Source organism: Polyodon spathula, chromosome 47 (genome assembly GCF_017654505.1).
Source record: "Polyodon spathula isolate WHYD16114869_AA chromosome 47, ASM1765450v1, whole genome shotgun sequence".
Classification (NCBI taxonomy): domain Eukaryota; kingdom Metazoa; phylum Chordata; class Actinopteri; order Acipenseriformes; family Polyodontidae; genus Polyodon; species Polyodon spathula.
In genome coordinates this window covers 2,574,153-2,584,152 of record NC_054580.1, presented here as the reverse complement: position 1 = coordinate 2,584,152, position 10,000 = coordinate 2,574,153, and the positions used below count along the sequence as shown (strand labels likewise).

Sequence of the window (10,000 nt, the reverse complement as noted above, 5' to 3'; positions counted from 1 at the left end):
TCCCTCTCCCCTCTCTCCTCTCTCTCTCTCTCCTCTCCCCCCCCTCTCTCAGCTCACAGTGTGCTGATCTACCTGGTTAATGACACGGCAGTGCAGGTCACTGTTGAGAGCCTCTCCAGCATCACGACTCTGGATTTGGGGCGCATGGTCCGGGAGGTTCTGCAGCTCCCCGAAACCTCCGCTGATGTTTTCGCCCTCTGGCTGGTCTCCCCGCTGCTCGGTGAGGGGGGGGCAGGGATTACCATAGAGTCCAGTGAAATCTGCTGAATAATGTTCCCTTGTTAACATATTGAATTGCACCCCCTCTATATAGAATGAACTCCCTCAGCTTCATAGAGTCCAGTGAAAGCTGCTGAATAATGTTCCCTTGTTAACATATTGAATTGCACCCCCTCTATATAGAATGAACTCCCTCAGCTTCATAGAGTCCAGTGAAAGCTGCTGAATAATGTTCCCTTGTTAACATATTGAATTGCACCCCCTCTATATAGAATGAACTCACTGAGCTAATAATAATAATAATAATAATATTTTGTATTGTTATTTTTTGAAGAGCTGCAGCTAAAATCCAGACACCAACCTTATAAAGTGTGCCGGCAATGGCAGGACCTGCTGTACCGATTCACTGAAAGCAGTGAGGAGGAGATTGCACATGGTGAGAGAGATAGGAGAGGAGGGGAGGGGAGGGGAGGGGAGGGAAGAGGGGAGAGAAATTAGAGACGCAGTTTATCAAGCCGGCAGAAAAAAAGGATCTTTCTTGATGAAAGGGGATGAAGAAAAACTAGAGATGATCCGAGAGAGGAGGGGCAGTGTGGAGGCCTGTGATCACAGCACTGTCACAGCGGTGTGTTACACAGAGTGATAACAGGGTGCAGATATTTCATTTACTGTGGTAACTTTGGCAACATGTATATGACTTGCTATGCTAACAAAGACCCTTTTAATCATAATTTCTCTCTCTCCCCTCACTCCCTCCCTCCCTCCTTCTCTCTCTCTCCCCCTCCCTCTCTCTCCCCTCTCTCTCTCCCTCCCTCTCTCTCTCTCTGTCTCTCAGATGAACCTTTCCTGCAGTTCAGAAGAAATGTGTTTTTCCCAAAAGCCAAGGAGCTGCTGGTATGAATTCTTAATATTTCCGATTTGCTCATTTTTAATGTTTTCTACAAGATGAATCGTCATACTGAACTTCATTCCTCGTGCTCCTGTCTCCCCAGATTGAGGAGGAGGGGGTGCTCCGGCTGCTCTATGAAGAGGCGAAGGGCAACATCCTGGAGGGGCGCTACCCCTGTGACCCCCAGGACTGTGAGAGTCTGGGGGCGCTGAGCTGCAGGGTGGAGCTGGGGCGCTGTGAGGGGGAGGAGCACTGTGCGGCCGTCAGGTACCAGAGGAGGGGAGAGAGGGCAGCAGAAACACGCGTGCGCGCACACACACACACACACAACCAAACACTCACAGAGACGAGACATGTGCGCACACACACACACAACCAAACACAGAGACGAGACACACACACACAGACTCTGAGACAGACACACACACAAGCTCAGACACAGACACTCACACACACACAGCAATACTCCGAGACAGACACACACGCACGTAGACACGCGCACCCCTGTTCATGTGTTGTATTGTTTTGTTATTGTTGCTGGTTGTGTTTCTAATGCGTTTTGTGTTTTTCTGTTGCTTGGTTCCTCAGCTCGAAGCTGGGCTCTTTCCTGCCCCCCCACCTGTGTCGGAGGGCTGCTGGGGGGCTGCTGTCGGTGCTGCGGGGGGGACGCAGGGTGCGGGAGGGGGAGAGGCTGGTCCAGGCTTACCGCAGCCTCTCTGAGCACAGCGGCTGCAGCGAGGAGGAGCAGATCAAGAGACACCTGCAGAGCTACCTGAGCCTCTGCCAGAGCCTGCCTTACTACGGGTAGCGCTGACCTCGCCAGCATTGATATAATCATCATCAGCACCCTGACTAACCCTAACCCTACCTGAGCCTCTGCCAGAGCCTGCCTTACTACGGGTAGCGCTGACCTCGCCAGCATTGATATAATCATCATCAGCACCCTGACTAACCCTAACCCTACCTGAGCCTCTGCCAGAGCCTGCCTTACTACGGGTAGCGCTGACCTCGCCAGCATTGATATAATCATCATCAGCACCCTGACTAACCCTAACCCTACCTGAGCCTCTGCCAGAGCCTGCCTTACTACGGGTAGCGCTGACCTCGCCAGCATTGATATAATCATCATCAGCACCCTGACTAACCCTAACCCTACCTGAGCCTCTGCCAGAGCCTGCCTTACTACGGGTAGCGCTGACCTCGCCAGCATTGATATAATCATCATCAGCACCCTGACTAACCCTAACCCTACCTGAGCCTCTGCCAGAGCCTGCCTTACTAATCTCTCTCTGTCTGTCGTCCCCCTCTCTAGCTGTGCCATGTTCTCGGGGCAGATTGACAAGCCAGTTCAGGGGCTCCTGCAGAGGGGGGGCAGGAAGAGTGTGTGTGTGGGGATCAGTCTGGAGGGAGTCTACATCATCGACACCAAGGAGAAGGTGGGGCAGCTCTGTGTGTGCGTGTGTCTGTGTATCTCTCTCTGTGCCTCTGTGTCTCTGTCTCGCTGTGTGTGTCTGTGTATCTCTCTCTGTGCCTCTGTGTCTCTGTCTCGCTGTGTGTGTGTGTGTATCTCTGAGCGAGAGCTTCGGTGTGTGTCTGTGTATCTCTCTCTGTGCCTCTGTGACTGTCTCGCACCGTGGTTGTGTAGCTGTACGCCTGTGTCTCTGTCTCGCTGTGTGTGTCTGTGTCTCTGTCTCGCTGTGTGCGTCTGTGTCTCTGTCTCGCTGTGTGTGTCTGTGTATCTCTCTCTGTGCCTCTGTGTCTCTGTCTCGCTGTGTGTGTCTGTGTATCTCTCTCTGTGCCTCTGTGTCTCTGTCTCGCTGTGTGTGTCTGTGTGTCTCTCTCTGTGTCTCTGTGTATTGACCCCCCCCTCTCTCTCTATCTCTCAGCATGTTCTGCTGGGTCTGTGTTTCTCTCTGTGTCTCTGTGTATTGACCCCCCCCTCTCTCTCTATCTCTCAGCATGTTCTGCTGGGTCTGTGTTTCTCTCTGTGTCTCTGTGTATTGACCCCCCTCTCTCTCTCTCTCTCTCAGCATGTTCTGCTGGGTCTGTGTTTCTCTCTGTGTCTCTGTGTATTGACCCCCCCCTCTCTCTCTATCTCTCAGCATGTTCTGCTGGGTCTGTGTTTCTCTCTGTGTCTCTGTGTATTGACCCCCCCCTCTCTCTCTATCTCTCAGCATGTTCTGCTGGGTCTGTGTTTCTCTCTGTGTCTCTGTGTATTGACCCCCCCCCCCTCTCTCTCTCTCAGCATGTTCTGCTGGGTCTGTGTTTCTCTCTGTGTCTCTGTGTCTCGGACCCCCCCCCCTCTCTCTCGCATGTTCTCCACCCCCCCCCCCCCCCCCACCCCGCCCCCCCCCCCCCCCCCCCCCCCTTTCCCCCTCCCCCCACCCCCCCCCCACCCCCCCCCCCCCTGTGTTTCTCTCTGAGCTCTCCTGGGAGTCTGCTCTGGGAGCATGTCCTGTGCCTCTGAGACTGTGACCTCAATTTGACCCCCACCCCCTCCCCTCTCTCTCTCTCTCACATCCCTCGCTGAAGTCGGTGTTCCGGAGATGTCCTGGGAGCACTCTCACCCCCGAGGAGGGGGACTTCAACATCCTGTGGCTGGAGTTCGACGGGGAGGAGTCGGGGAGGAGGGGGGTGGTGCGTGGGAGCACTGAGGAGGGGGGGGACTCTCACATCCTGTGGCTGGAGTTCGACGGGGAGGAGGCCGGGACTCCCGTAAACAAGCTGCTCAAGATCTACTCCAAGCAGGTGCGTGTGACCGTGTGCGTGTGCGTGTGCGTCTGTGCCTCTGTCTCTGTGTCCATCCCTGACTGCAGTTCCTCCCCCGGTCCTGCAGGCGGAGCTGATGAGCGGGCTGATCGAGTTCTGCGTGGAGCTCGGCGCCGCTCAGGGGGACGAGGCCGGCGATGTCGCCGCTACCCAGAAGCCCCCGGGGGGGGGGAAGGGCTTGGAGAAGCGCGGGAAGCTGAGGAGACAGAACAGCGTCGTGTGCAACCGCTTAGAGAACCTGTCAACGATCAACTACGTGGAGAGAGAGAGAGAGAGGGTGAGGAGAGGAGAGGAGAGGAGAGAGAGGAGGGGCGCTTAGAGAACCTAAGGAGAGGGGAGGGAGGAGGAGGAGAGAGAGGAGGAGGAGAGAGAGGAGGAGGACAAGGGAGGAGGAGGAGGAGGAGGAGGAGAGAGGAGGAGAGAGGAGGGAGGAGGAGAGGAGAGAGGAGAGGAGAGGAGAGAGAGGGAGGGGAGGAGGAGGAGAGGAGAGGGAGAAGGGAGGGGAGAGAGAGGGGAGGGAGAGGAGAGAGAGGAGGGAGAGAGGTGTCTCGCTGTGTATTATAAAGCTGCTGGATATTCCTCTCCTCCGCAGGTAAAGAGATCAAGCGGGTGAAGCCGAAGCGTGCCGCCTCCTTCTTCTCACGACAGCCCCCCTCCGGCTCCGCCTCCTACACGTCTGTGCAGGTGACTGACAGCCTGGAGCAGGGCTGAGGGAGAGAGGAGCGCCCCCTGCTGGAGGGAGGACCAAAACACAAACACATTCAGAAACTGCCAGAGGACCTGAGAACTGGGACCAAAGTGAATGAAGAAAACTGAACTATATACACACAGAGAGACACACACACACCTACACACACACAGAGACAGACTGAGACAGATACACTCACACAGAGACAGACTGAGACACACACACACCTACAGAGACAGACAGACACACACACACACACACACACACACACAGAGAGACAGACTGAGACAGATGTCCACTGTGTGGGACATGTGACACACACCAACACACACACAGAGACAGATTGAGACAGATTACATCACACAGAGACCACTGACACCACAGTCAGACACTACAGACACAGACCGACTACAACACACAAACACACACACACACACACACACACACAGTCCATATCTGACAGTTCGCTATGCAAATTGATTATTATTTGTTTTTTAAGATGATGGTGATGATGATGGGGATTAGAAGTCTCTCTTTCATTCAGTCTTCCACTCTAGTGTCTGGCAGTGTCTCGTTCCCTTTCTCGACCCGGGGTCCGGTTCGTAATGGGTCAGCGCCGGCACAAATTCACTGCCACCGCAAATTCTTTCCAGCAAGAGTGTCCCGTTTCTCCTCTCTCGGACCCGTCACTTCGACCCGGGCATCTCTGACTAGATCACCGTCACCTCTTTATAAAAACACACGGAGGATTTTAACGAGCGAGACCCCCCCCCCCCCCCCCCCGAAATGCTCTCCTCTTCCTAGGTCAGTATCTTGGTGTCGCTGATAAGTTAATTATCTCCTTTTTAAATATATAGATATATATATATAACAATTCGCCTCGCAGGTTCAGTGAATATGATTCCTTTACTAACAATGCCATCGCCAACTCTACAGTCATGAGGCTTCAAATAATTTCTTCATTATGAATAATCAGAAGCTGTATTTTACACACTCGGCTGATTCTATGGAGAGATATCGCTAAAATAATAATAATAATAATTATAATAATTTACAAAAAAAAAAAAAAAAGCTTTCTTGTGTTTCATATCTTTAATATTGTGTAACGTTTTCTTTTTTTAAGAGATTGAATAAAGAGCTTCCATTGTAATAAAGGACATGTTTTATCACTAAGAGAGACACTGGTATTCTTGTCTGTGCTTTACAATGTTTCCCTATGCTTTACCAGACCTCTCTGTGCTTTACAATGCTTCCCTGTGCTTTACCAGACCTCTCTGTGCTTTACAATGCTTCCCTATGCTTTACTTGTCTCTGTGCTTTACAATGCTTCCCTATGCTTTACCAGACCTCTCTGTGCTTTACAATGCTTCCCTGTGCTTTACCAGACCTCTCTGTGCTTTACAATGCTTTACAATGCTTTACCAGACCTCTCTGTGCTTTACAATGCTTCCCTGTGCTTTACCAGACCTCTCTGTGCTTTACAATGCTTCCCTGTGCTTTACCAGACCTCTCTGTGCTTTACAATGCTTCCCTATGCTTTACCAGACCTCTCTGTGCTTTACAATGCTTCCCTATGCTTTACCAGACCTCTCTGTGCTTTACAATGCTTCCCTATGCTTTACCAGACCTCTCTGTGCTTTACAATGCTTCCCTATGCTTTACCAGACCTCTCTGTGCTTTACAATGCTTCCCTATGCTTTACCAGACCTCTCTGTGCTTTACAATGCTTCCCTATGCTTTACCAGACCTCTCTGTGCTTTACAATGCTTCCCTATGCTTTACCAGACCTCTCTGTGCTTTACAATGCTTCCCTATGCTTTACCAGACCTCTCTGTGCTTTACAATGCTTCCCTATGCTTTACCAGACCTCTCTGTGCTTTACAATGCTTCCCTATGCTTTACCAGACCTCTGTGAGCTTAACAATTTCATTCGACCAATCGGAATTATCTAGAAGGAACAGGGCACAACACAAAGCTCTTACATCAGCAAGTTATAGATAGCGGATGTTGGTGGGGGGAGGGGAGAGAGAAACCAACTCGTGCGACCAGAAAGTTCAGGAAAATTCCAGCAGATCTGAGGACAGCAGAATACAAGCCAGGGCAGGGTTAAGAAGAGGAGACTGAGCCGTCTCATAGCAACAGGAACCACAACGTTTACACTGCAACACACACACACAGTGCAACACACCCACACACACACACACACACACACACATACACACACTGCAACACACACTGTCACACACACACACACATACACACACTGACACACACACACACACACACACACACACATACACACGTTCACACACACACACACACACTCGTACTGGTCACACACACACACACTGTGTGTGTGACTTTGTGTGACACTGTCACCACACACACACATACACACTGCAATACACACACACTGTACAACCACACCACACTGCAATACACACACACAGTGCAACACACCCACACTGCAATACACACTGAGAGAGAGAGAGAGACGGGTGTAAACTTCAGCCTCTCTTTTTTCCCTGCTGCCTCCTGCTGAAGAGACCTGTGCGGTGTGGGCAGCTTGTGATTAATTATTACTCATCCAGTCCAATAAGAGGCATCGCCCCTCCTTCTCTCTGTCTATCTATCGAGGTGTGAAATGCAGAGCTCCATACCGGCTCCAATTCCACGCACGTCCCAAACACGCTGCAAACTTTATTTTTTGGGGGGGTTAGCACATGCGCAGTTTGGCACTGCAGCGCCTGGAAGGGGGGGGGGCAAGCAATCGAGTCCGGCTGAAAAACCGGTTCTAACCGGATTCATCATCACCGCAGATATCCCCACGCCGGGACACCAAACACGTGACGTCACGGTCTGTTGTTTTTTGAAATTGGCAAAAGATATAAAGTTTGGGTTTTTTTTTGTTTTTTTTAAATGTTAATTAAAAAACGTTTCGTGCGTCTCTTTTTCTTACCCGCTGAGGAAATCGACCGGTGCAGGGCAGCCCCAGACTGCAAAGCAATGCCGGACAAATAAAAATGATTTAATTAGACCCGATCAATGCAATCTGCAAATCTGATTAGCAGAGCTGCATTCAATGCATCTAGCTGAGTAACACTGTGCATTGTGCATTGTGTTTCGCCAAAACTAATGCTGCTGTTGTTTTTTTTTTTATTATTAAACGTAGATTGCATCTTACAAGTTTAATACACATTACCTGAAAAACAAACAAACAGCAATTTACACGAAGCTTTATTCGTAAAACATTGAAACTGAAAACAGTTTGAAGTGGATGAATGTAAAAATAATAACCATCTGCCGCCTTATACTGCAGCCTGGGCGACAGAAGCGATTTCAAACCGTGTTTATTATTATTATTATTATTATTATTATTATTATTTATATATATAGGAGCAGAATAACACTGCTGTGCTAGTCTTTTAAATTAATTAATCTGACTGCCCCCCCAAAAATAAAAGATAGATAGATATTATTGATTCTCTCTCTCTTATAAAAATAAATCTCAGTAACCCCCCATTTTGCTTCGAGCTGGACCTCAGACTGTATTTAACTGGTTTATAAATACTGATAATCCTTCACTGTTTTATATTTAACATTCAAAACGGTTAAGCAAATGCTGGTTTGCGTCAATGATAAAGAAGTAGTTTATAAATAAAAAAATAATAATCATAAAAATAAACGAAATAACACACAAACAAACACACAGGCCTCACTTGCCAAAAACAAACAGAAAAAATATATATATATTCTTTGGACTGTAGGTCTTAATTCACTCTTTTTTTCATAATTTATTTACACAAACTGATGTTAGATCCGTCGTGAATAAAATAATGAATACAAGTTAATCAAGAAGGGTTTTGGTTTGGTTTGGTTTGTTTATTTAAAGCCCGAAGTGCGTGTTGTTTGGCTCGTTATCCGAGGGCGGGCAGAAGCCGAGTGGCTTGTTGGTTTTTGCCTCTCTTTCCTCGGTAACCCCGAGCCCCCTCTCCCCCTCTCTCTTTACCGCCGGCTCGGATTTTAAACCCGGGTCTGGTCTGGTTTGGTTTGGTTTGTTTATTTAAAGCCCGAAGTGCGTGTTGTTTGGCTCGGTATCCGAGGGCGGGCAGAAGCCGAGTGGCTTGTTGGTTTTTGCCTCTCTTTCCTCGGTAACCCCGAGCCCCCTCTCCCCCTCTCTCTTTACCGCCGGCTCGGATTTTAAACCCGGGTCTGGTCTGGTTTGGTTTGGTTTGTTTATTTAAAGCCCGAAGTGCGTGTTGTTTGGCTCGTTATCCGAGGGCGGGCAGAAGCCGAGTGGCTTGTTGGTTTTTGCCTCTCTTTCCTCGGTAACCCCGAGCCCCCTCTCCCCCTCTCTCTTTACCGCCGGCTCGGATTTTAAACCCGGGTCTGGTCTGGTTTGGTTTGGTTTGTTTATTTAAAGCCCGAAGTGCGTGTTGTTTGGCTCGTTATCCGAGGGCGGGCAGAAGCCGAGTGGCTTGTTGGTTTTTGCCTCTCTTTCCTCGGTAACCCCGAGCCCCCTCTCCCCCTCTCTCTTTACCGCCGGCTCGGATTTTAAACCCGGGTCTGGTCTGGTTTGGTTTGGTTTGTTTATTTAAAGCCCGAAGTGCGTGTTGTTTCGCTCGTTATCCGAGGGCGGGCAGAAGCCGAGTGGCTTGTTGGTTTTTGCCTCTCTTTCCTCGGTAACCCCGAGCCCCCTCTCTCCCTCTCTCTTTACCGCCGGCTCGGATTTTAAACCCGGGTCTGGTCTGGTTTGGTTTGGTTTGTTTATTTAAAGCCCGAAGTGCGTGTTGTTTCGCTCGGTATCCGAGGGCGGGCAGAAGCCGAGTGGCTTGTTGGTTTTTGCCTCTCTTTCCTCGGTAACCCCGAGCCCCCTCTCCCCCTCTCTCTTTACCGCCGGCTCGGATTTTAAACCCGGGTCTGGTCTGGTTTGGTTTGGTTTGTTTATTTAAAGCCCGAAGTGCGTGTTGTTTCGCTCGTTATCCGAGGGCGGGCAGAAGCCGAGTGGCTTGTTGGTTTTTGCCTCTCTTTCCTCGGTAACCCCGAGCCCCCTCTCTCCCTCTCTCTTTACCGCCGGCTCGGATTTTAAACCCGGGTCTGGTCTGGTTTGGTTTGGTTTGTTTATTTAAAGCCCGAAGTGCGTGTAAAGCAGAAGCCGAAGTGCGTGTTCAAACCCCGGGCCCCCTTCCCCCTCTCTCTTTACCGCCGCTCGTTATCCGAGGGCGGGCAGAAGCCGAGTGGCTTGTTGGTTTTTGCCTCTCTTTCCTCGGTAACCCCGAGCCCCCTCTCCCCCTCTCTCTTTACCGCCGGCTCGGATTTTAAACCCGGGTCTGGTCTGGTTTGGTTTGGTTTGTTTATTTAAAGCCCGAAGTGCGTGTTGTTTGGCTCGTTATCCGAGGGCGGGCAGAAGCCGAGTGGCTTGTTGGTTTTTGCCT

General features: G+C 50.3%; 1 protein-coding gene across 1 annotated transcript in view; it reads left to right on the top strand.

The window, feature by feature from the left end:
* The window catches only part of frmd8 (FERM domain containing 8), a 6,581-nt gene extending 1,805 nt beyond the window's left edge, over positions 1-4,776 (top strand). Inside the window, exons 3-13 of the mRNA XM_041238044.1 lie at positions 53-220; positions 554-655; positions 1,055-1,113; positions 1,212-1,375; positions 1,697-1,912; positions 2,421-2,544; positions 2,995-3,023; positions 3,545-3,565; positions 3,757-3,856; positions 3,945-4,138; positions 4,465-4,776. Coding sequence (XP_041093978.1) covers positions 53-220; positions 554-655; positions 1,055-1,113; positions 1,212-1,375; positions 1,697-1,912; positions 2,421-2,544; positions 2,995-3,023; positions 3,545-3,565; positions 3,757-3,856; positions 3,945-4,138; positions 4,465-4,588 — 1,301 coding nt within the window. The 3' untranslated portion in view covers positions 4,589-4,776. The remainder of the gene's footprint in view (positions 1-52; positions 221-553; positions 656-1,054; positions 1,114-1,211; positions 1,376-1,696; positions 1,913-2,420; positions 2,545-2,994; positions 3,024-3,544; positions 3,566-3,756; positions 3,857-3,944; positions 4,139-4,464) is intronic.
* Positions 4,777-10,000: the final 5,224 nt, after the last annotated feature.